Source organism: Oncorhynchus keta, chromosome 35 (genome assembly GCF_023373465.1).
Source record: "Oncorhynchus keta strain PuntledgeMale-10-30-2019 chromosome 35, Oket_V2, whole genome shotgun sequence".
NCBI lineage: Eukaryota > Metazoa > Chordata > Actinopteri > Salmoniformes > Salmonidae > Oncorhynchus > Oncorhynchus keta.
In genome coordinates, this window is record NC_068455.1 from 58,105,983 (window position 1) to 58,133,087 (window position 27,105).

General features: G+C 42.4%; 2 protein-coding genes across 4 annotated transcripts in view; both read right to left on the reverse strand.

The window, feature by feature from the left end:
- The window catches only part of LOC118368707 (protein Dok-7-like), a 45,000-nt gene extending 36,160 nt beyond the window's left edge, over positions 1–8,840 (reverse strand). For all 3 annotated transcript variants that reach the window (XM_035753022.2, XM_035753019.2, XM_052497167.1), the window contains exons 1-4: positions 8,721–8,840; positions 8,577–8,622; positions 5,304–5,534; positions 3,375–3,575 (exon numbers count right to left, since the gene is read on the reverse strand). In XM_035753022.2, coding sequence (XP_035608915.1) covers positions 3,375–3,575; positions 5,304–5,534; positions 8,577–8,622; positions 8,721–8,774 — 532 coding nt within the window. In that variant the 5' untranslated portion in view covers positions 8,775–8,840. The remainder of the gene's footprint in view (positions 1–3,374; positions 3,576–5,303; positions 5,535–8,576; positions 8,623–8,720) is intronic.
- A 320-nt stretch (positions 8,841–9,160) lies between these two features.
- LOC118368708 (hepatocyte growth factor activator-like) lies at positions 9,161–25,699 on the reverse strand. Its single transcript, XM_035753023.2, has 12 exons — positions 25,241–25,699; positions 25,027–25,090; positions 24,265–24,358; positions 20,102–20,175; positions 19,669–19,812; positions 19,208–19,339; positions 18,191–18,301; positions 13,867–14,152; positions 11,463–11,602; positions 10,703–10,843; positions 10,247–10,389; positions 9,161–9,454 (listed from the first exon to the last, which is right to left on the reverse strand). Exons 1-12 carry the CDS (start codon positions 25,292–25,294, stop codon positions 9,281–9,283), a joined length of 1,557 nt encoding a protein of 518 aa, XP_035608916.1. The 5' UTR covers positions 25,295–25,699; the 3' UTR covers positions 9,161–9,280.
- Positions 25,700–27,105: the final 1,406 nt, after the last annotated feature.

Below are 27,105 nucleotides of genomic sequence, written 5' to 3' on the forward strand. Positions count from 1 at the left end.
ATGGAAACTAGCTGTCCTCCGGCTAAACCACGGTGCTACCCTACAGAGTGCTGTTGAGCCTACTGAAGACCTCCATTGAAAACAGTGTGTTAAATTCAGTTATTTGGTGACGTGAATATATTTAGTATGTTATCTAAAAAGGATAACTTTTGAAATGTTTCACTATTTAAATGTTTATGAAATTCACTGAGGGGGATGGTCCTACCTTTCCTCCAATGAAGAGCCTCCACTGTTTACAACATCTCCTGTCTGCAGTAATCTGTTGTCAAATATCATCTGGTTCTGAATAAAATGGCCAATTCAAAATACTAGTTGACTTGAGTATCATTTACAGTATAAATGGGTTCAACAGATGCAATGTCTACTACTGCATCGATTTATTTCCGTACTTGAGTGAAAAGTCATCTGTCATTGAGTGGTGCTTTGAATGAATGAGTGGAATGAGTGGTGCTTTGAGGACAACTCAGGCTCTGGCTGCAACAACAACAAGCAACAGGTGAGATAACTAACTTCCTTAATAATGGCATCATAAAAAGGTTTCAACAAAGCTACGCAGCACACATCACAGCACACATCACACCATCCCCACCCCCACCCTAACGTGATGGACCTCTCCACTTCTACCTAATAAAGTCTGAACCATAGTAGCAAACCAGGGAGCCGCCATTCGGTGCGGGGATAGGGTTTTAGACTGGCGTGTAAATAAGTTCTGCAGCGAAGGAATTGTCTGTAGAGCTCCGAGACAAGATTGTTTCGAGGCACAGATCTGGGGAAGGGTACAAAATAAATTCTGCGGCATTGAAGGTCCCCAAGAACACAGTCTCCATCATTCTTAAATGGAAGAAGTTTGGAACCACCAAGACTTCCTAGAGCTGGCCGCCCGGCCAAACTGAGAAATGGGAAGAGAAGGGCCTTGGTCAGGGAGGTGACCAAGAAACTGTTGGTCACTCTGACAGAGCTCCAGAGTTCCTCTGTGGAGATGGGAGAACCTTCTAGAAGGACAACCATCTCTGCAGCACTCCACCAATCAGGCCTTCATGGTAGAGAGGCGAGACGTAAGCAAATCCTCAGTAAAAAGGCACATGACAGCCAGTTTAGAGTTTGCCAAAAGGCACCTAAAAGACTCTCACATGAGAAACATGATTCTTTGGCCTGAATACCAAGCATCACGTCTGGAGGAAACCTGGCACCATCCCTACGGTGAAGCATGGTGGTGGCAGCATCATGCTGTGGTGATGTTTTTCAGCGGTAGGAACTGGGAGACTAGTCAGGAACGAGGGAAAGATGAACGGAGCAAAGTACAGAGAGATCCTTGATGAAAACCTGCTCCAGAGCGTTCAAGACCTCAGACTGAGGCGAAGATTCACTTTCCAACAGGACAACGACCCTAAGCACACAGCCAAGTCAACGCAGGACTGGCTTCGGGACAAGTCTCTGAATGTCCTTGAGTGGGCCAGCCAGAGCCCAGACTTGAACCTGATCGAACATCTCTGGAGAGACCTGAAAATAGCTGTGCAGCGACACTCCCCATCCAACCTGACAGAGCCTGAGAGGATCTGCAGAGAAGAATGGGAAAACTCCCCAAATACAGGTGTGCCAAGCTTGTAGCGTCATACCCAAGGAGACTCGAGGCTGTAATCGCTGTCAAAGGTGCTTCAACAAAGTACTGAGTGAAGGGTCTGAATAATTATGTAAATGTCATATTTCCGGGATTGTTTTTTTTTTGCAAAAATGTCTAAAAACCTGGTGTTGCTTTGTCATTATGGAGTATTGTGTGTAGATTGTGTGTAGATAAAACAACAACATATATTTTAGAATAAGGCTGTAATGCAACAAAATGTGGAAAAAGTGATAGGGTCTGAATACTTTCTGAATGCACTGTAGATCCCATGTGCACACAAACACACGCACATTTTTCCCCATCTTTAAAAAAAGGGATGTGCTTTCCTTTTTTTACGACGCATGGATTGGAAAACTCTCCCCGATGTGACCTTCACGATATTAAGTTGTGCCTCTAGTGGAAGACTGAATGGAGCTAAATAAATCACGGTTCACATACTGGAGTCTCGTGTTTCCAGTGGATCGTGTGTATTAATATTGATTTCTTCAGCTATGTGGCGTACTTTGCGTGCCTGTCGGTGTCCACTCCAGGTGTTGACACGCGTCCATTCCCCCTCTAACGGTTTTGTGTTTATTCCAGGAAGTAAACTGCAAAATACCATACCGCAAATCACATACCCATGTTTGAGATATGGAAATTAACTTAATGCGCTCTCTGATTTGTCAAGTATGACTTCTCATTGACTTTTTTATATTTACAGATGAAGTCTTGCTGGACCAAGGCTAACTGAGATTGGATTTCTATTCAAAGCCTGCAAGCTTAGTGAAACAAAATCGCCTATGACACCAAGTCCTTTATCTCATGTTGTTACCAAAGCAGATGCAATACACAATACTTCATATACACAACGATACATTTGTATGTTTCTGTCTCGCCAAACACCATTGAGCACATTTAATGTGAGTTGGCCCCAAGGAGAGCTACACTGGAGTCTGAAAAATGAAGAAACACCCAGCAACTCTGTTCATCCCTCTAGTCACTAGTCGTAGTTCCGACACTAATGTTCTCTGTCTGATTGATGCCAGCTCTTCCAACAGGGTAGAGGAATCTAAGAGTAAAAACCCATGGAAGTGTAATGATTTAATCCTCCGAAATGCCTAAACGTGTCTTTCATGCGCTCAATGAAAAAGTCCCAAAGAGCAGATCAATCATAGAAACATGTCCGTTAGACCAACTTGTGGTGTGATACAACAGGCTGAAAGAACAAGTCAACATACTCTGCATGTGAATGAGGTGTGAAACAAGGCAAACGTGTAGTTTGAATGCACTTCTGTAACTGTCCACTTTCCAGTCATTAAAATCCTCTCATCATCTTAGATCGATAAAATCAAGCCTTTTGTCCTTTCAAAGTAGGTCATCGGAAATAATAACAGTGTAACCTACAGAAAATGCCAGAGTGCCATTTGACTCCATCAACATTTTACTGTGGGGGGGATCATTCTCTCTTGCCACATACTGTTATGTACTGTGTTGGATTAGTATTCTTATGACTTCGCTCAAGCAGATGCATCCTCTTTCCTACTTCCATGGTACTTAATCAGATCACATAGACATAGATGTTTGTGCCAGTTCTTAGAAAACAGTCCAGGTCTAAACTTATTGGGTTTAGGTTCAAAGGATCCACATGCCCGAAGCCAAATGTCGAACTGGAAAGCACCAGTGACGATGCCATTCTACTTTTTCGTTCGGCAACAGAACAGCACAATGGTTAATAGACGTAGCGCGACCACAACAGCAACATCAGTCAACTCACAGTAGCCGCAGCGCGTTCCCCCCTCAAAGACGAAGCCATTTGGTACAGGTCCATATCTGCGTAGGTCCGGGAGGTTCCACTGGCCGATGATAACAGGGGGGATGTCCCTGGCCAGAACCAGTAGGTTGTTACACAAGTGAAGGATTGCAGGCCCCCTCTCCAACTTGGTGCCTGGTAAGATGCCAACGCTAAACCTATGGACTGGACAGAGAAGAGGAGAAGTTGAAAACCACTTAAACAAAAGACAATAAAAACAAATGAGGCCATTGACTTTATAAAAACGCATCCCATCATAGACTATGCCTCCCTCGGCTTTAATGGTAGGCAATAACCGTAGAGGGACAGAGAAAACTATTTCATTCCAAACATTATTGCTCCAGTATGGCTTTGATTTAATTGCACAATAAAAAGAAGGGGAAACAGTTGAGCGCATTGAGAGTGAGATCAGTAAGCTGAATTAAGAACAGAGTAGAGCTCAGATCCGAAACCCAAACGTAATCAATCAGAGCCTGTCACTAACAACAATGTAATGGACTCCGTATTTCCGTTAATGAGCAACATAAGAGGAAAGACAGGCCTGGCCAGAGTAGGAACATGTGTTGTGTGTCTGTTTATCTATTTGTTTTAAGTGGTGTGTGTGTGCGTGCACGTGCATGTGAATTGTAAGTGTTTGAGAAACAGGGATTGAGTATGTGTATAGGTTGGAGTTCCTCGATGCTAAACAGTAACTACATTAAAACACATGACTGATACCAGTGAGTAAACTCTGTTAGGTGAGAGATTGATGGCTTCGATGATGAAAAAATGACGGCCAGTCCCGTCACATCAATGCTCAGTTTAAGAGATTCATGGGGTGACACAACTCACAACAAAAGCGCTGGCACACAGCAGACCTCAGCCATGGGCTGGCAGGTGACATTTCTACGTGCCTGGACACACTTCAGACCAGAGCACGACAATCAGTACACACACACACACACAGTGGAACACATACACAGTGGAGTGGAACAGACACACATTGGCATACACATTGTACACACACACACAAATTGGCATAAACTTTGGACACACAGACACACACAGCACAGGGCAGCTGTGATATGTTCGCCTGACCATTCCAATTATACTCCACAAAATATATTAATTACCTCTGTGATTTGTGACCTCTTTTACACTCATTTGTTCCACAACACAAATCAGTTGGACTCTGTGGAGTAATTGAGATTCCTACAAAATCTGAATTGCATTAATAAACATTTAAAACAACACCAGAACATCGAAAAGTCGAAGCAGATGTAAATGAATAAATATTTCCAGGTGCTGACAGGGATATCATCAGACACAACCCGTTATAACCTTTGTTTCCACACTAAATCAGTTATGAAACTGACATCTAAAACACCTCACTATAACATTATTTGGTTTGATGCCCATGTTACATGAATCCATATTACACGACACATGGGTCACCCAGAAGAGCATGTAATTGGAGAACACTGTCAACAGGGACCTACGCATCAGACTACCTGTTGCCTATGCTGTAGCAGATATCGATGTGCCAGGTCAAGTTATACCAAGCTGATTGGACGCAGCGCCTCACAGAGTAATACATATTATCCACTACCTACCTGGTGGCATAACACTTTCTTAGCCCCAGGCTTTGTTTTGGCCCCATGTTGATTCAACCACAGAAACACAAAAGCCTAAGACTTTGGGCCAAAACCTTTTGGAAGTTAAAACTTCGAAGTGGAAAAGACCTATGGTTTTGCACACCTATTCATTTATTCTTTGGTTGTAAAAATAAAAAAAAAGAAGGAAAAAAAATAAAAAAAGAAGGTGAATCTAGTACAAAAACAAAACCCCAAATGAATTAACGCTCCCAAAAGGGATGTTTGGTTGTTAACAACTTCAGAAAAGAAAGCGTCCTACCTTCACCAAGACTGTAGCGGATGCGGATATCCCAGGCCAGCAGAGCCTCCTTGCCGTCGAAGCCCAGCACAGCAACCTGGCCCAGGCAGAGGATAGCCAGCGTGTGGTTTACCCCCTCATAGGAGAGACCTGTCTCCAGTCCACAGATATCCTCCAAGGTGATGCTGCCCTTCTCCCGGTGGCCCTGGGCTTTATCCGACTTGTCTTTGTAGACGAGAAGTACCAAACAGTCTAGGAAAATGGGGAGAAAAAAAGAGAACATAACAAAAACATTACAATTGACAAAATGCTGATGGTCTGTAACATACAGGTTCTGTTTTCTGGACACAGACGACAACTTAAAAGCATGTTCAAAGGAAACCTCCAATGAAAGTGCTTTTTAGTCCGGGACTAGTCTTAATCTGTGTCCAGGAACCTAGCTCACGGTCTAAAAACAGTCCTAGTTGTTGGTGAATGTTGAGGCTAGGTTATTTTATTTATTTTATTTCACCTTTATTTAACCAGGTAGGCTAGTTGAGAACAAGTTCTCATTTTCAACTGCGACCTGGCCAAGATAAAGCATAGCAGTGTGAACAGACAACACAGAGTTACACATGGTGTAAACAATTAACAAGTCAATAACACAGTAGAAAAAAAAGAGAGTCTATGTACATTGTGTGCAAAAGGCATGAGGAGGTAGGCGAATAATTACAATTTTGCAGATTAACACTGGAGTGATAAATGATCAGATGGTAATGTACAGGTAGAGATATTGGTGTGCAAAAGAGCAGAAAAGTAAATAAATAAAAACAGTATGGGGATGAGGTAGGTAAAATTGGGTGGGCCATTTACCGATAGACTATGTACAGCTGCAGCGATCGGTGAGCTGCTCAGAGAGCAGATGTTTGAAATTGCTTTAGTAACAAAACGGATGGCACTGTGATAAACTGCATCCAGTTTGCTGAGTAGAGTGTTGGAAGCTATTTTGTAGATGACATCGCCGAAGTCGAGGATCGGTAGGAAAGTCAGTTTTACTAGGGTAAGTTTGGCGGCGTGAGTGAAGGAGGCTTTGTTGCGGAATAGAAAGCCGACTCTAGATTTGATTTTAGATTGGAGATGTTTGATATGAGTCTGGAAGGAGAGTTTACAGTCTAGCCAGACACCTAGGTACTTATAGATGTCCACATATTCTATGTCGGAACCATCCAGGGTGGTGATGCTAGTCGGGCGTGCGGGTGCAGGCAGCGAACGGTTGAAAAGCATGTATGACAGGAACTTAAATACAACCAGAAAAGTGTGTTATACATTGAGTTACCATAGTACTGAGAAACTTTCCAGGGAATAGGGTGAAGTGAGAATCAATTTGAGCTTTTAAAAAAACAGGTACTCCTTGAAGAGTTAGGCAAAAAAGTTAAACGTGTATTGTATTGTATCGTAACACATCGTCCTGTACTGTATTATATTGCACTGTACTAAATTGAAGTGTAGTGTACTGTACTGACTGTTCGGATGTGAGAGGACGAGATGGGGAGGGGAAAAAAAAGAGAGAGAAAAGTAACATTAGAATATGTCAGTTCTTATACTCGACTTCAGTGGATCCCTGCTGTCTAGGGAAGAAATTCGGCTGAAATAAATGGTCCAAAAGATCAAAAGGACTCTGACTTCACTATAAAATCCTGGAATGCTACACTCAACACAATAACTCCATAAGCAACATTTGCACTTTCAGCCAGCCTGTTGACAGCACCTGGCTCCTGTAAGACATGGCTAAATCCCATAAATAGGCCTATGCCATTTAAAACATGCTGATTGTTCTCTAGTCCAGTCTCATCATCACTCAAGGCGATAAAACGATAACAGGCCTACTGTAAGTACCAGTACCCTTTGACACGGCATGAAAGTCAGAGAGTAGCCTACAGATATCTTGAATGCTTGGCATTTACTGTGGCTGTACAGGCACGGTGAAGATAGACAGTAGTCGGTGACGGAGGCCTCCTCGCACCTCTCTTTGGCACTTTCGAAGTACAATCACAGTGTCAACTGACAAAACAAGACCTTTTATTATCTCTGTCACATACACACTGGCGCCAAGCGCACACACACACACACACACACACACACACACACACACACACACACACACACACACACACACACACACACACACACACACACACATACACACGCACAGAGCTCACGCATGACTGTGGACAGCTGAGATAACAGGGACTTCAAAGGGACGAGGAATGGTTGCATCCAACCTCGGCCTAGTCCATTAAACACCTAGGGACGGTCAGAGCCCAGATAGGCAAAGAGAAGGAGGCTATAGTGTAACACAATATGGCTGCTCCATCTATTTCCACTGCGGTTGCATAATCGAAGTGCGGAAGAGCATGAAAGCCCATGTCTTTTTGAGTTACCCCACTTTAAAGCATGAAATGTCAGTCAATGGTGCAAAACAGTTGGCGCCCGCTGCCCTACAAGTCTTCAATGCGTGCAAATGATTTCCATTGGAGAATAGTAGGCTATTCATGTGGTATCCCACAATCACAATAAGATGCACTGAAGAAAAGTCAACACTTCCCTAGGGTGCATTATCTGAACATATAATAAATAAACACAATAATTATAACATAGTAAGGGTAATCACTTCCAATCAGAAGACTATAGTTTCAATTCTTTATAATTAAAGACATTTTACTATAGGCCTACATTTTCTACATTGTATTTACAGCTTAATTGACTGATATTCATGGTTAAAAACCAGTTATACCCTGAAGAAGGCACAGTGATTCCCGAAACGTTGGCGTTTTAACCAATCAATTACTTGGGAGTTTATACATATGGATGTGCGACTCTGTTTTTATACACCAGTTATGAACACACGCTGCAGAAGCCTCTGTAAATGTAGCCTAGTAGCCTACCAGAACACATGAACTTTAATACAGGGGCCACCGGGATAGCCAAAGTTCTGAATGAGCCACCTGAAATTCAAACCTATCTGATATCAGCACAGTGGCCTATGCATGAGAACATTTTTCATTCCATGGCATGCAGTAATGAAACTTCGTTTCCAGTTGCTTTTCATTTGGGATGTTTAGTAAATGACAAACATAAATTATTTATCAATTTACTAGGGTAGTAATAGACCACGGCAGTAAACTTCCGAATGAAATGGTTTTAAATTACCACATACATTTAACAAAGACAAACGTTGTAAAGCTGTGAGCTGTTATTCCAACAACGTGTATGGTATTACGCGCGTTGAAATGTCGAACAGAATGAGCGACGTACCTGCTACAGGCGATGGCTTGCGAAGTACGACCCACCTAGTCTTCCACTGAAAGAGATAAGCGTACAAAATAGACGCTAGCGTTAATATGCCGAATAACTTTGAAGCACATGCTAATTCAATTAATTATTTAGTTTTGTAAACACCTTTTTTCCATCTCTGAATTTCACATATCCTTCCACGACAACCGAATCCGTCATCTTCAGTCATGGTTCCAAACAGCTGCTGTGTCGCTGTCCCGTGCCCGAATGAGGGGTCACTTTCAAAATAGCTTTAGACTACTGGTGAGGGGCGCACACTCGTTTCGTGCACCCCCCTCTGGCACCAACACACAGAACCGCACACACCCAATTAAGAAATTTTCCTGGATATTTTTTCAGCAGGTGATTTTTCAAGAGGTGATATTTAACCGAAATATAAGTATAATAAAATCTGCTTGCAATTGACTCTAAGATTAATTCCAATTAATAAAATATTAAATTGTTATTATCTGGGAGTGGTTCATTAAGACAGAAATAATGTACAGTTACAGGGACCCCTTCATCAAATTACAATTTTTCAAGACAGGTGGACATACACGTTTAACAACATTTAAAATGTTTATTCAGTCACAAAATAATATTTATTTCACAGTTGTGTAAATATCACTATTCTTCCACAGTATGTACACATAGTACATATAAAAAATACCAGCGGTAATGTCCATTTATTTAGACTTGGGCTTGCGCTTGATAATTGTGTTGATCCAGTTCACATAGTTAACGACTTTGGTGTAGACGCCAGGCTTCCCAGTCTTTCCACAGCCATCGCCCCAGCTGATAACTCCATACAGGAAGCTGACATCATCCTTCACACAAGCCAGGGGGCCTCCTGAGTCACCCTGGGGGAACACACATACGCAGAGCGGCACACACGCAGACACACACACACATACACGCACACACACACACAAACAACAAACAATGAGTCATCACCTTGAAACTTTATATTACACACACCAATATAAACCAATTCCATTCCTACCTAAACACAATATTTGTCATTACAACCCATAAACAAGGTGGGAAGTTAACCATAACTTTATATTAAAGAGAAAGCAACTGAAGGCCATGCAATTCTTACAGCAGCCTCCATGTGCATGTTCTGTCAACCAAAAGCTCCACTAGCATTTTGGGGGCTGTAAGCTAGATTTGGTTGGGGCCCCCTCACCCCCACCCCCATCTTCAGGGCAAAACATTTTAGTGGCCTCCATTTTGACGGCGGAGAGAACAATTTCAGCATTAAAGTTCATGTGCTGCAATTCTACAAATGTTTCCATAGAGCATAGGGAAAAATGCGTATTGGCAGAGCTGCTTGTTCTGTAAACTTTGCCCGGTGGTTCCTCCATATTATACAGTATATATATATATATTTTTATTTTATTTAACTAGGCAAGTCAGTTAAGAACAAATTCTTATTTACAATGACGGACTACCCTGGCCAAACCTGGACGACGCTGGGCCAATTGTGCGCAGCCCTATGGGACTCCCAATCACAGCCGGATGTGATTCAGCCTGATTCACACAATACACATCGTTATCTCATGGCTGGCTGTACCATCTACAAGAAAACATGATCTAAATCATTCTATTCCAATTTGGGTCCAGAGAGCCCTAGATCTATGCACCATTACCTGGCAGGCATCCACACATCGGTTGGTCCCGGCACAGATCATGTTGGAGGTCACATGGTTGCCGTAGACTTCAGGCAGGTTACACCTCTCAAACGGGACAATCCTCACCCCGGCCTCCTGCAGGTTGGTGTATTTATTTGCCTCTTTGGAAAAATAAGACAAACAAATCAGTAATGAAAGGGATATAGTCATATACTATAAGCATTTGGTCATATGGAAACAGTGTCATCCATGAGATATTCATGTAAAGACATGAATAGGAAGGAGGGGCCTATATGGGAGCACACATGATTGGATATGATGCATATATGCCTATTTGAGATGTTACCGTGTAGTTTTCAAGGTGATATGAAAACATTCAAGACCATAATGACATATCTGACCACCACACTAGAGTGAAAGACACACAATGAAGCAGAAGCAATGAAGCAAGGAAGTTTTTGACACAACACTTACTCTCATGCATGTGGCCCCAGCCAGTAATCTGACAGCAGTATTGGTCCGGGAAGGTCATGTCTTTATCGGGCAGGCAGATTGGCCGTATAAACGGGCTCTTTTTTACACAGCGGCCATCTTGTTTTTTCAGTTTCACAAGAACTGTTGGAATAGAAACATTCTCATCATAACACAGGAAAATGTGACAAGGAGTCAATAGCAGGTGTTATTTTTCTGAACCTGCATTTAACCTTCAAGTAGGTAAAATCGAGAACCGCTGATCATTTTCCAATGATTACGCCCTTGATCAGGTGAAACATCCAAAATAAGTTACAGCACGCTGTATGATGTACTGTCATCGTTTACTCGAATCTTGAATCATGAAATCACAGAACGATTGCTGCACTATTGAATAATGTCTTTTTTGCTTTCAGAAAAGAGAAGAAAAAGAGAGAAGTGTAAGTCCCCTCGGAATGGATGCAGATGCCCGGAGACTGTCACACTCAAATGTGTGTGTCAGTGTGTGTGTGTTCACATTGGAGCCAGCTGTTCCAAGATGCACAGCTGTGAGTGCAGACAGAGTGTGTGCTGCAGACAGGCAGACTGGCATGTGTGAGTGTTTTTGTTAGTCTGTGTGTGGGCGAGTGTTGTAGTTTTTGGATGATGTGTGTGAGTCAGTGTACGAGCGTGTGCTATAATGTCAACTTTGTGTGAGTGTTTGAGCGTGTGTGTTTGCTAATAGTCAGTGTGAGTGAATAGGAAAGTGAAATAATAGATTTACCAATGTCATGGAGAGTTGGATTGAAAACAGAGAAACGCTCTGGAAAGATGTACTTCTCCACTCCAAAGGTTTTGGTGTCAGGAGTCGTAACGTTGAACTTATGCTGACCCAGAATCACACGAATCTTTGACACAAGGGGACTGAGGACAGACACATCATTCTCTGTCATTAGTAGCACATTGTAGGATAATTATGTCACATGAATTAAACTGAATGCAATGACACTTATTTTGTATGATATTAATACCCTGGGGCTTTATGTATCAAGTATCTCAGAGTAAGAGTACTGATCTAGGGCCAGGTTCCCCCCCGTCCATGTAATTTCTGTCATTGTAATCTAAAAGGTGAAACTGATCCTAAGCACTCCTACAGAGATGCTTGATACATACAGTGCCTGAACTGAAAAGTTTAAACCTAAAGACCCAAGACCATAGTAACCATGAAAACCCTCCCCTATTGACCTACAAAGGGCATTTGAAAAGCTTTCCTCAAACTGAATATTTGCGTCTAAATATAGTGTGTTCATAAAATGGGAAATGTTGAGGTCAAAGTCCAGAATGTCAATCATCTCTCTACTGACCACTAGTGTCTGTGATGTGCTGTGCCAAAATGTGAGGTTAAAGGTTGAATGTGAAAGTAATCACACAAAATACCCTACTCTCCACTGTCTTTACGTACCTGTGCAACATGCTAACTCCTAAGATATTAATTATTCTTTATTTAACAAGGCCTATATGTGGGGCCTCCCGAATGACGCAGCAGTCTGAGGCACTGCATCACATGACTCTCGACCTTCGCCTCTCCCGACTCGGGATGGGAGTGGCCAAGTTGCAGCGATGGGACAAGACTGTAACTACCAATTGGAAATCACGAAAAAGGTGTAAAAAGTACCCAGAAATATCATAAACCATTTTTTTTTTTCATTAGAAGGCTTAAATATGTGCATGGTCCCTCAAAGAATATAAGGACTAACTCATAGATCCATACCACACAAACAGGTGACAAAATAAACGTAAATGCCAATGTAGTGTCCAACTGTCTACTCTATATGCTCTATTTCTACGGTCTAATAGGCTCAGTGTTGCATAACACAAACAGGTGAAAAAAAATATAAACACAAGTGGATGCTCCAAATAGTGCTGTACAGGTGTAGGATATTCATTTGAGTCAGGATGTGAATTATTATGTGGATTACAGTTAATGGACATTTTTGTAGGGATTGATACACTAAATGACCAAAAGTATGTGGACACCTGCTCTTTCCAAGATCATGGGCATTAATATAGAGTTTGTCCCACATTTGCTGCTTTAACAGCCTCCACTTTTCTGGGAAGGCTTTCCACTAGATGTTGGAACATTGCTGTGGTGACTTCCATTTTGTCACAAGAGCATTAGTGAGGTCTGGCACTGTTGTTGAAAGACTCGGCATGGCTCGCAGTCTGCGTTCCAATTCCAATTTATCCCAAAGGTGATCGATGGGGTTGAGATCAAGGCTCTGTGCAGGCCAGTCAAGTTCTTCCACACCGATCCCGACAAACCATTTCTGTATGGACCTCGTTTTGTGCACACGGGCCATTGTCATGCTGAAACAGGAAAGAGCCTTCCCCAAACTGTATCCACAAAGTTGAAGTCATAGTATTGTATAGAATGTAATTGTATGCTGTAGTGTTAAGATTTCCCTTCATTGGAACTAAGGGGCCTAGCCCAAACCATGAAAACAGACCCACACTATTATTCCTCCTCCACCAAACTTTACAGTTGGCACTATGCATTTGGGCAGGTAGTGTTCTCCTGGCATCCGCCAAACCCAGATTCATCCGTCGGACTGCCAGATGGTGAAGCATGATTCATCATTCCAGAGAATGCGTTTGCACTGCTCCACAGTCTAATGGCGGCGAGCTTTACACGACTCCAGCCGACGCTTGGCATTGCACGTTGGTCATCTTAAGCTTGTGTACGGCTATGTTGCTTCCAGAGGCTATTTGGAACTCGGTAGTGAGTGTTGCAGCTCTAACAGGGCAGAAAATTGACAAACTGACCAGTTGGAAAGGTGGCATCCTATGACGGCGCCACGTTGAAAGTCCCAGAGCTCTTCAGAAAGTCCATTCTACTGCCAATGTTTGTCTATGGAGATGGCATGGTTGTCTGCTCAATTTCATACACCTGTCAGCAACGGGTGTGGCGGAAATAACAGAATAGACTCATTTGAAGGGGTGTCCACATACTATTGTGTATATAGTGCACATTTTTCGTATGTGGAAATTACAAACTTCAGAAGCCTTTTCAAACCTCAAATAAACTACAAGTTTTAAATGACCTGCATTGCAGACAGGTTATCCTGCAACAAAGTGATAAAATTAAGATCATACATCTGTAGTGTCTATATGCTGTATTTCTACTGTACCTGCGGAAGAAGCAGTGGGCAGCAGAGACCACCCAGCAGGACGAGACCAGGGTACCCGCACAGAAGATGTCATCTCCTATGTAGAGGGCGGCCATCCAGGGATGGGTACCGGGCAGGGCAGAACTGCCACCCAGGATACGACCCCTGGCCACCGGTATCCTCTTATTGTTCCTCTTTCCGCACACAGGCTTCTTGTCTGGCTTGGTGTGGTTGGTTTGGTTGGTGTCAGGAAGGACATTAGCTGGCGATGGCAGCTGTGGCAATGGAACCACTCTCCGCAAAGAAGCTGTGTAAACAAATATGGAAGCAGAGTTAAGTTTACAAGGGCTTCCTTTCTAATCAGTGCAAAATCAATTCACGTTTACTGAAGAGCATTGACTTCAGTGTCAACATGTGATAGGGTAATACTAGTCATAAACTGGTACTACTAAACTACTACTGCTGGTAGTCTTCTTCTACTACTACTGCTACTACTACTACTACTGCTACTACTACTACTACTACTACTACTACTACTACTACTACTAGTGCTACTACTAGTGCTACTACTACTAGTGCTACTACTACTAGTGCTACTACTACTACTACTACTACTACTACTGCTGGTAGTCTTCTTCTACTACTACTGCTACTACTACTACTGCTACTACTACTACTACTACTACTACTACTACTACTACTACTACTAGTGCTACTACTAGTGCTACTACTACTAGTGCTACTACTACTAGTGCTACTACTACTGCTACTACTACTACTACTAGTAGTGCAACTACTACTACTACTACTACTACTACTACTACTACTACTACTACTACTACTACTACTACTAGTGCTACTACTACTACTACTACTGCTACTACTGCTACTGCTACTACTAGTAGTGCTACTACCACTACTACTGCTGCTGCTACTACTACTACTAGTGCTACTACGACTACTACTACTGCTGCTACTACTACTACTACTTCTACTACTACTACTAGTGCTACTACTACTACTACTACTAGTGCTACTACTACTACTACTAGTGTTACTACTACTACTACTAGTGCTACTACTTCTACTACTACTGCTACTACTACTACTACTACTGCTACTACTACTACTACTACTACTACCACTAGTGCTACTACTACTACTGCTACTACTACTACTACTGCTACTGCTACTGCTACTGCTACTGCTACTACTACTACTGCTACTGCTACTACTACTACTACTACTACTGGTGCTACTACTACTACTACTAGTGCTACTACTACTACTACTAGTGCTACTACCACTACTACTACTAATAAGAATAAGAATAATCCTACTGACACTTCTACTCATAGTGCTACTACTGCTACTACTACAGCTACTACTACTACTAGTGCTACTACTACTACTAGTGCTACTACTACTACTACTACTAGTACTAGTGCTACTACTACTACAACTACTACTAGTACTAGTGCTACTGCTACTACTACTAGTGCTACTACTACTACCCACTTCCCAGAAGTTCAGAATTGCATACAATTTGCCACCCAACAATTAACATGAACAAAAGTGGTGAAATAGTGGTTGGCCAAAGAATGTGCTTTCTGTGCATACTCATGGCATCATGACATCGATATAACAGAGCCAAGTTGTCCCAGTCACTACAGAAGCATTTGGCAAACCTTGACATGTTGATTCTGAGTGACTCATACTTCCTCTCATCTAACCTATTCTCTTCACACAGCAGGCTACATGTGTCAATATACTATCCTGACTTTCTACTGAAACAGTACTTATGTAAAGTTAACATTCACTTCTGGCACAGGGAAGGTAAGTGCAGTACATTTCCAAGAAGCTTATTTTTAATCCCTAACGCAGACATCATTTTAATTAAAAAAGTGATGCTTTTTAATTAAGTTTGCAGAGTGCTTTTGAATGTTACGGAGGCGTCGTGTCATGGGGTTGTCATAGTTCTGTGAAACCGGAGCACAACATTTTTGGAGGGAATATAAAGAGAGAGAGGATGTTCTATTCTACTTAAATGAGAAGCAGCTGCTGGTGGGATTCAAAATGCTGTCAAACTCTTCATAGCTCATAACAATACAGTAAACGTTTTAAGGGAGAAGAAATTGAAGACTGCCAAATGCATATTTCACCGTTGATTAAAGACAAAGCCCCTCACGGATCAGAGAGACTCGCCGAGCTCTATAATTTGAAGCAGGTTCATTGGAGACATGTAACTCAACACTGTTTTTTTTTTTTAAGTAAGCTTTATCCACAAAGGTATAATCAATCAATCCGTTAAATTAAGTCCTATAACAAGGTTATTCCTTGTGATATGACAAGACCAGAGTTCTTTTTTTCAAGAATTTGGACACGCGGCTCACACCTGAAAATATTTGATCAAGTGGCTTGCGGCTCTTTTCGCGCTGGGAAGAACTAAGCTTCCAGCGTAGCAACTAAAAAACCTGCTGCTTTTGCGATGCCCCATTATAGCACTTTCAGGCCCGTAGCTACATATGAGGACACCCTTTTTTCAAGGAACTCAGTCGGGGCCTCAATTTACTGTTGAGAATTAGAGCAGTAGAATACAAAAGGTGCAATTTCGAATCTTGGTAGTGCATCAGCAGTTTTCCTCTTCTTATGTCACTCACTGAGTCACTCAATTTCGCCCATAGACAGTAAAACATTTTTAGATTGGTAAATTAGTCCAGCCAGCTATCTAAACTTGTAGTAATCATGGCCGAATTACCGAGCGAGCACGCGGTCACATGCCCACGTGGGGCCCTGCATTGATTTTGTTCGTCACTCTCCTTCAAATATCATATTAACATGACATAAGTCATGGCAAAATGTGTAGAATTGCAGAAATGTTGCTATAACACTGCAATTTAAAAAAAGTTCTGTAAAGCAAACTTATTTGTTAAACCTTTGCTAATAAAAATGTTTTTTTTCTGCTAACAGATCCATCTGTACGTATTAAATTATCGTTTTTAATCTCAGTGCTGAGTTAATGTGAGTTCATGTGTAGCGGCTAACTGTATAGCTAATAGGCTATGTGTTTGTAGATCGACTGAGATTAACGAAGCTACAGCAGCCAATGTGATAATGGCTGGGGACATTTTGTTTTTGTTTTTGCTGTTGTCTAAATAACATGGACGTCACTAAAATTCAGACCATGGCTACAGCCCTGAGCCCTTATGCTACTCACATGAACTTATAACACAAGGCGGAATATCATACATCTCCCAGGAGATGGCTCCATCACTGAGAATGGGGCGGCAGCGTAGCCTAGTGGTTAGAGTGTTGGACTAGTAACCGGAAGGTTGTGAGTTCAAACCCCCGAGCTGACAAGGTACAAATCTGTCGTTCTGCCCCTGAACAGGCAGTTAACCCACTGTTCCCAGGCCGTCATTGAAAATAAGAATGTGTTCTTAACTGACTTGCCTGGTTAAATAAAGGTTTTAAAAAAATGTAGCACCATGGCATCTTGTCCCTATCTGGGTTTCTGGACACAGTGGAAATGTTACACTGCTGTTATGACACTTAACCCTGGCCTGGACTCACAAAGAGTAAGCCAAAAAACAAATCCCAAGAAGGAAGAAACCTTCAAATTAATCAGAGTCAGAGGGGAAGCCCATCCTTTTCTGTCTGTACCAGGTAGAATAACCTATATCAGCATCAAGGCCTGACAGACAGGGTAAGGTGAATGACCATATATATCAGCATCAAGGCCTGACAGACAGGGGAAGGTGAATGACCATATTACCATCAAGGCCAGACAGATTGAGGGAGGTGGATGATAGTGGTGAGATAGTGCTGACATGACAGGCATGAAGCATAGACTTCAGCTTCTGTTTTGGGTTGCCAGATTGGTTGTCAATAAAGACATAGAAATAAAGAAAGGAAGACAACGCCTGCAGTAGGAGATTTCCCCCAAGCCCCTGAGGGGGACGCTCTCCACGGCAGAAAGCGGGCACCAGAGACAGTAGTGCCCACCACGCCACGGTAAGTCTGTGCCCTTGTTGTCATAGCACTCCACCTCTGGAGCTGAACAACAAGAGATGTGGGGGATGAGACAGTATACCATGTATATCACAGTTTCCTGTGTTTAAGTGTTATGAGAGTGTGTGCGTGTCTATCTGTTTACCTTATTTGTATTTGACTATCTAAATGTTTGTAGTCACAGAGCAGAATAAACATCATAAATGTCTTCTCTATCCCAGTGTATGACCTCTGGCTAAGACCAGTAATGCTAAACTACAGCTATGCTAAGCTAGGCTAACCTAGCAATGTAAATCGAACAGTGACTGTGTTAGCATGTAGCAGTTGGACTCACCAATGCTACAGTAGGGTCCACTGTAGCCAGGCCTGCAGGCACACACCTCCTCCCTGGTGGCTGTGATGAGTCGGCACGTACCATCGTTCTCACAGGGGTTCTCACTGCAGACTGAGGACAGTTACACACATCAGGTATAATACATTATGACAAACCACAGCACTGGGATCAGTTCCAACCACCTTTATCCTGCCTCCCGCTGCTGCATGATAAACACAGGAGCTGTTCTTGCATCAGTGCTTAAAGCGTGTTTACTTTGATCAAAACACACAAGCATTAGATTACCCACGTAGTCGAGCACTTACGGTTCAGGGTTGCAAAAGTAGAATGGGAGAAATGCTTTCACAAACACAAACACCGGTGTACAGTAGTTGACTGATTTTGTTCTTGGAGTGGCCATGTGGGGGCAGTATGAGTGGGAATAGCATATATAACAGGCTGGGAAGGTGGGGTGCAGGAAATGGTAGCACTAAATCAAATCTGTTTGCAGAACCTTGTAAAAATCCTAATACCATGACAAAACAAAACAGGTTTGGTTCAAGGGGCTCTCCAAAGTGTCTTTTCAACACCCATCAAACGTCCACCGTAGAGACGAAAGCACCTTTATCTTTTGGCTGAGAGGTTTCTCTCACGCGTTCTGAGGGGCCTCAAAAGGAGAGCGGGAGTTCAGAGGGTTTCTCAAGGCCTGGTAGGCTCGCCCGAACCACTCCCAACCATTAAGGCATTGAGAATACAATGAGATGCCTGGCAACACAGTCGAGGCTAGAGATCTGATCATCCAAAAGGTGTGGGAGATTGAGGAATGTCGGGATGGGAAGATTTTCAACTAGAGAAGCCCTCATACTCCAAAGGTTTAAGGGGGCACTCAACTCAGGGGCCCATCCAGGGACCAATTTCTAAGCCAAGAGACAGCACCTCATCAACTCTAATGTTCCACTCTCATTTTCAACAACGACAAAAAAGCACAGAGTGGCTGAAGCTAAAGTAAAAAAGGATCTGAGTAAGAATGTCTTTTACCAGTATAGCGGACTCTCTCACATGAGATCTCCCCGTCCACACATGTGCACCGTTCCACGTTACGAAGGTAGATCCTTCCCCATGATTTTCCAATGTCGTAATATCTCAGGTGTATGGTTTCATAGCACTTCCCTGACAAAAGGGGAGAATAGAGAGATCAGAGGTAGTTGGGTAAAACAAGAGAAGAGGAGGAAGTGAACAGGTCAATGAGGAGTTAGGGGGGCATGTTTTGTGGTAAGTGTTTGGCATTGTGAAGAGCAAGATAAGGGTTAATGCACTGAAGGTACTTCTCAAAAGGGAAGACAGTTTCTCTACCACCCCCACACTTTGTCATACTGCAATGAGAAATAAAACCCCATTGACAATTGACTCTAACCTAAAATGTATAATTGGTTTAGTTTAATTTAAACTGCTTTGAAACACAAGTCCATATAGAAAGTATGATACTGGAAGTTACTCACTCTGATCACAGTGCCTCCCAGTGAAGCTCTCTGGACAGGAGCACTCGAAGGAGCGCCTGCGGGGTACCAGAGTGCAGATGCCGCCATTTTGACATGGATTCACCTGACAAGGGTCTGTGAATCTGCGTGATGAGTGGACGAACACTAAAACACAACAACTGAGAACATTAGTGAAAACATTAGAAAGAAACAGCATGCTACCTCAGAGAAATAATAAGAATAAAGAATTGACCAACTTTGGTGTGTTTAATTTGAACACTGTTTGACAATTGGGTGGAAACCTAGCTAGTGATTAAAAAATATTACTTTTATGCATGCCACTACCGTAAATAGCAGGAAATGTATCTTTAAGATCGTATAAATACACAGAGACAACATAGACTTTGTAGATCATGAGGTCTTGTCCACAGAATCTACAAGAATGACCTCTCACCAATGGGTTGAGTGTTCGCAGGTGCACAGTATCCCCAGAGAAAGTCCCGATCAAAGTTGTGCGTCAGAGAACACCTATGATGCGGAAATAAAAACATTCCTGTAGCTCACATGCAACAGTTTCAACCTGGCCATTGAGATCAAGGAGTCAGATAGCAAATCAACGGCACATTGAACACGATCAGTCGCCTGACTAAGAACCATAAGGATACTCCGCAGAAACCTGCATATCTCCAGCAAGTACAAGAAGTGGGTTTGAAACTGATACCATACTTATTAACTGTCTTTCATAATAGTTGAGGAGCACTGCACTTTAATCCTTTTGGGACCAAAGCTATATTACCAAAATGGGTTAGACGTTTTATTGATTCCCCCACCCATCTATCCACACCCGCTAACTACAGTAACTACACCCAATACACCAAACCAAAAGACTTGGCTTTCAAAATCCCTTGAGAAACTAATGGAGAAACATTGAGATCAATGTGACTTTCAAGCTGGGATCCCAGTGGCTGAGTTCATAAGCGGCACACACACACACACACACACACACACACACACACACACACACACACACACACACACACACACACACACACACACACACACACACCTACACAACCATGCATACATATACACACACACCTACACATTCATGCATACATTCATGCATATATACACACACACACACACACACACACACACACACACACACACACACACACACACACACACACACCTACACAACCATGCATACATATACACACACACCTACACATTCATGCATACATATATATACACACACACACACACACACACACACACACACACACACACACACACACACACACACACACACACACACACACACACACACACACACACACACACACACACACATATATACACACACACATATATACACACACACACACACTCACACACACATATACACACACCTACACAACCATGCATACATATACACACACACACACACCCTCGAAAACCCTCAGAGTTTAAGATGAGCCAGCACTGAGCACTTGCTGTTACTTGAGGACTGAGTGGGAGAGGGCAAGAGCATGATTCATATTGAATTACATCCTAGTTGTTCATACTTGCAGACGCCAACCAGCCCTGTCATAGCCTGAGTGGATTTACTCTGCAGCTGCAGCGCAGTCACACAGATGACTTTATCATAGCACTCCCTATCCAACAGCTCTGTGGTTATGAGACACAGATCTGTGGTATAGTTGTTTTCACAAGAAGGCAGTGAGGCATCTTGCTGTGTCACAATTTGTGGAAAGTAAATAGTTAGTTCTGAGACATGAGACAGTCATTACTATGGCTCAGTTGGTAGAGCATGGCGCTTGTAACGCCAGGGTAGTGGGTTCGATTCCCGGGACCACCCATACGTAGAATGTATGCACACATGACTGTAAGTCGCTTTGGATAAAAGCGTCAGCTAAATGGCATATATTATAAACCATGTACTCAAACCTAGGCTATAAAACCTGCGCAACCGTGTCATAAACATGTTATAACATGACATTAGCATTTAATAAATTAGCAGTGCTGACTAGCGTTGGCATATGAAGCCATTTAGGATAGCCCAAATAGGTTGTGAAAGTTTGCATACAGTCACCTCATTACTTTTTAGGGCAATAGCACATGGATTAACGAGGACTATAATGAAGTTTAAGTCTTTATATTTACTGTAGTAATATAGGGTCTTGAGACAGTCACAGTGCAAATGCATGTCTCAATGAATGTCTGTTAATGGTTAGAAGGTCTGTCAGTGGTTACGTTTTCAAATTTTGTGTTGCATGTTGTGTTCGTCACATGCTTCGTAAACAACAGGTGTGGACCTACAGTGAAATGCTTACTTACGGGCCCTTCCCAACAATGAGGAGAGAAAGAACATACCGAAATAATACAAAAGTAATAACACGTAATAATAAAGGTAATAATAGATACACATTGAGAAACGATAACTTGGCTATACACAAGGGGCACCAGTACTGAGTCGATGTGCAGGGGTACGAGGTATTTGAGGTAGACATGTACATATAACTAAGAATAAAATGACTAGGCAACAGGATAGATAATAAACAGTAACAGTCACGTATGTGATTAGTCAAAGAAGTTAGTGCAAAAAGGGTCAATGCAGATAGTCCGGGTAGCTATTTGGTTAACTATTTAACTAACTATATAGCAGTCTTATGACTTGGAGGTAGAAGCTGTTCAGGGTCCTGTTGGTTCCAGACTTGGTGCATAGGTATCGTTTGCAGTGCGGTAGCAGAGAGAACAGTCTATAACTTGGGTGGCTGGAGTCTTTGACCATTTTTAGGGCCTTCCTCTGGAAACCGCCTGGTACAGAGGTCCTGGATGGCAGGGAGCTCGGCCCCAGTGATATACTGGGCCTTACGCACTACCCGCTGTAGCGGCTTGCGGGTCGGATGCCATACCAAGCGGTGATGCAGCCAGTCAAGATGCTCTCAATGGTGCAGCTGTAGAACCTTTTGAGGATCTGCGGGCACATGGCAAATCTTTTCAGCCTCCTGAGGGGGAAGAGGCATTGTCGTGGTCTCTTCATGCATGTGCTGGTGTGTTTAGACCATGACAGATGCTTAGTGATGTGGACACGGCATGGCTTTCACATGACTCTCATTTACATTTACATTTAAGTCATTTAGCAGACGCTCTTATCCAGAGCGACTTACAAATTGGTGCATTCACCTTATGACACTCTCGTATGCGTGTGTGCGTGGGTGTCTCACCTCACCAATCTATGACTGGGAAACCCCTTTGTGTGTACAAGAGTGAGGTACACTACATGGCCAAAACTATGTGGACACCTGCTCATCGAACATCTCATTCTAAAATCATGGGCATTAATATGGAGTTGGTCCCCCCTTCGCTGAGATAACAGCCTCCACTCTTCTGGGAAGGCTTTCCATTAGATGTTGGAACATTGCTGTAGGGACTTGCTTCCATTCAGCCACAAGAGCATTAGTGAGGTCGGGCACTGATGTTGGGAGATTAGGCCTGGCTCGCAGTGGCCATTCCAATTCATCCCAAAGGTGTTTGATGGAGTTGAGGTCAGGACTCAGTGCAGGCCAGTCAAGTTCTTCTACACCGATCTCGACAAAACATTTCTGTATGGAACTTGCTTTGTGCACAGCGGCATTGTCATGCTGAGACAGGAAAGGGCCTTCCCCAAACTGTTCCCACAAAGTTGGAAGCACAGAATCGTCTAGAATGTTATTGTGTGCTGTAGCATTAATATTTCCCTTCACTGGAACTAAGGGGCTTAGCCCAAACCATAAAAAACAGCCCCAGACCATTATTTCTCCTCCACCAAACTTTGAGGTTGGCACTATACATTCGGCAAGTAGCGTTCTCCTGGCATCTGTCACACCCAGATTCGGCCGTTGGACTTCCAGATGGTGAAGCGTGACTCATCACTCCAGAGAATGAAATTCCACTGCTCCAGAGTCCAACGGCGGCAAGCTTTACACTACTTGGCATTGCGCATGGTGATATTAGGCTTGTGTGCAGCTGCTCAGCCATTGAAACCCATTTCATGTATCTCCCGACGAACAGTTCTTGAGCTGATGTTGCTTCCAGAGGCAGTTTGGAACTCCGTAGTGAGTGTTGCAACAAAGGACAGAGGATTTTTACACGCTACGCGCTTCAGCATTCGGTGGTCCCATTCTGTGAGCTTGTGTGGCCTACCACCTTGCGGCGGAGCCGTTGTTGCTCCAAGACGTTTTCACTTCACAATAACAGCCCTTACAATTGACCGGGGCAGGTCTAGCAGGGCAGAAATTTGACGAACTGACTTGTTGGAAAGGTGGCATCCTATGACGGTGCCACGTTGAAAGTCACTGAGCTCTTCAGTTAAGGCCATTCCAATGGAAATGTTTGTCTATGGAGATTGCATGGCGGTGTGCTCAATTTATAACACCTGAAATAGCCAAAATCCACACATTTGAAGGGGTGTCCACATACTTTTGTATATGTATAGTGTATCTCTTTGAGTAATGGAAATGTGTGGCAATGTTATGCTGAATGTGTGTGTGGTTGAAGTGCTTGTTTGTGTCTCTAAAACATTGGATACTAGAGTGACCAAGAGACACTTGAAATGGATGACACTGGACTCACCAAGAGCTGGAGAAGTTGATGGTGATACAGTGATGGTGAATGCTTCCTCCATGACGGAATGGGAATTGACATTCTTTCCCCTCTACTGTAAGGACTGGATCCACAGAAACAGGAGTAGATACATATGGTTATCAGTGAACATATTGTGAACATATTGTATTTTACACATATTCTAGTCATAAATTCCTCATTCTCCGCAAGAACATTTTAAAAAATCTGTATTTCATTAAGTTTACTGCACAAGATCAGTTCAACATCAATATTGAAAGTAGAAACAATACCAACCGTAAAACACTTTGCGGCAAAATAGAGGCCACTTGAATATGAGAAAGCAGGTGTTCTCCCATGGCTTGGGATCACAGCATATGATAGACAATTAATCTTTTGAGGTTGACAGTGGCTCCTGCCAGGCCCCAATCAAATTATATTACTAGGGAAGCACAGTAGAAGGGATGCATAGATCTCAGCACTATATCATTCCCCTAGACAGCCTAATCGTTGTTCTGTTATGAAAAGGGATTGTGTACCCTTGCCAACACAAGATGAATAATTCTGGATTCCAACTGCATCGACTAAAGAGGTCATTATCATTGAGTTCTTGACTGGTAAATTGGTTGATGGGCTGTATGGCACAGTTGTGTAAACATATTATACAAACAACATTTTATAAACAACATTGAAACAGGATAGTGAAGACTACGCACAAAACTGTAGTCAATTAAACAGGTAATGTATGTTGTTAATGTTAATAGTAATGATTACCTTTATGACTATCTCTGTTCACATTTCTTGCACTAAACGTTTCATATCTTGGGAGTACCATTCGCTGGAACCAAAGTGAAAACAGTATTAAAGCACGGTTAGTTTACTTTTTTGGGCAAATTATGCACGCCAAAATATACCTATCCAAACGCAAACCGTGCACTTGTTGCACTCTTGAAGAACTGCTATAATTGTAAGAAATGGCTTCACTTACCGTTCGTACACTGAGGACATACGGCAGGAAAAGTAACACAAAGTATAGCATCATAATATTTTGGGTTATGTAGTCTCTGTTATCGTGCGCAAAATTATTTGAAGTTAATTTCTTGAATCAGGTCCGTCAGATAAATGTCACGTTTTATCTGTCAATTCGAGAGAACTAAGCCTGCTTTTGGTCATGGAGAACGTGGGATATGCTGCAAGAGCGAGCCTGTTCCCTGCAAACTCTATTGAGTAAATCAAATGCGTCATTAGACCTACTTTTTGATTATGGCCATCACTCTACGCAAAACATCGAATTGCAACTAATTTCCCTTACGAGACGCCCACGATTAAACATGCAAGATCTTGAAAGTGCTGATCTTTGATGTAATGGAAAGTCACTTTTTGAAGGAGGTGGCGGGTGATGGTTTTGGATCCCTCCTCTCATAGCTTGGTAACCATGCATAAACATTCCAAGTGCTGCGTGCTGTGGCAAGAACACCCCCTGTCCCATAACCAAGCCTCTAATTTTCAAAGATTGCAGTAATTGAAATGCCTGCTATAGTAAACTACACTCGGAGATATATTATTCTTACTGACAAGACACGACTTCCTGACAAGACTGGTCTAAAATGGGTTTATAATGTGTGACTCGAAGAAATTGTTCACTTATAATTACTAATACTCTTAATAAATGACGACCGTTCTGACCAACTGGGCAAACAGATTTAAGAAGACAAAACACACTTGGGAGAATTCTGCAATGTGAATATCTTAAAGACCAATGATAATGGCTTTGACAGGTCTATGTTTGGAGCTGGTTGGGTATCAAGGATTTGCATTCTTACAAATCATTTTTATTTCAAACTAAGTTAATCATTAAAGGGGCCATCTTGGATTGGTACATCCATTTTTGGATGTTTAAATGAATGATATATAGCCCCACTGATTCTTGAAGAACATAACTTAGAAATGCCTCAGAGCTTTCGACTGGGCAGACACTGGCTCAATCAAGCTGTTTCCACATAATTTCAATGGAATTACGATGAACCAACATGGAATAGACGTTGAATTGACGTCTGTGCCCAGTGAGTTCGTTCTACTGTCATACACCCATCAGTTGCGGTTGTTTAAATACCAGATTGACCCTTTAATAAAATCCTTCAATGTGACTAACGACAGAGGCTTCCATTCTGGCATTGCAAAGGTGGGAATGTTTATTGAGTGGAATTTGAACAACCAAACATCAAGCCAGACCATTATAGATCAAATGTACAGACATGAAGAGGCATCATATTTTGTTCACCACGAAACAGTGTACAATGAGTTTGCAAAATATTAAGAACACCTGCAGTTCTTGACACAAACCTGGCACCTGGCACCTACTACCATACCCTGTTCAAAGGCACTTAAATATTTTGTCTTACCCATCCACCCTCTGAATGGTACACATACACAATCCATGTCTCAATTGTCTCAAGGCTTAAAAATCATTCTTTAACCTGCATCATCCACTTCATCTACACTGATTGAAGTGTATTGAACAAGTGACGTCAATAAGAGATCATAGCTTTCACCTGGATTCATCTGGTCAGTCTATTATTATGGAAAGAGCAGATGTTTTTTACACTCAGTGTGTGACCAGTATAATACAGTAACGTGCACTAGAATTGCAAGGAGTTTCTCATGTTCCTACAATGTGTGAATCCTATAACCTACCTGAAAGAGGCTTAATTCTATAGCCCCTGTTTTACAGTACCTGTATTATCAGCATCTAAAACAAGGTATCTCCCAATACATTTCCAAACAATAGTTTATTACCAAATTGTTCATAAATTTTAACTGGCAATTATTTTCCTTTTCATCACTTCTTGAAAA

Excerpts from the sequence above, each read along its gene's own strand:
- LOC118368708 (XM_035753023.2), bottom strand. The coding sequence starts at position 25,294 with ATGATGCTATACTTTGTGTTACTTTTCCTGCCGTATGTCCTCAGTGTA. Across the intron at positions 10,390-10,702 it reads CTGGGGCCACATGCATGAGA|AGGCAAATAAATACACCAAC; the intron begins GTAAGTGTTGTG and ends ATTTTTCCAAAG. Across the intron at positions 9,455-10,246 it reads GATGTGTGGATGCCTGCCAG|GGTGACTCAGGAGGCCCCCT; the intron begins GTAATGGTGCAT and ends GTGTTCCCCCAG.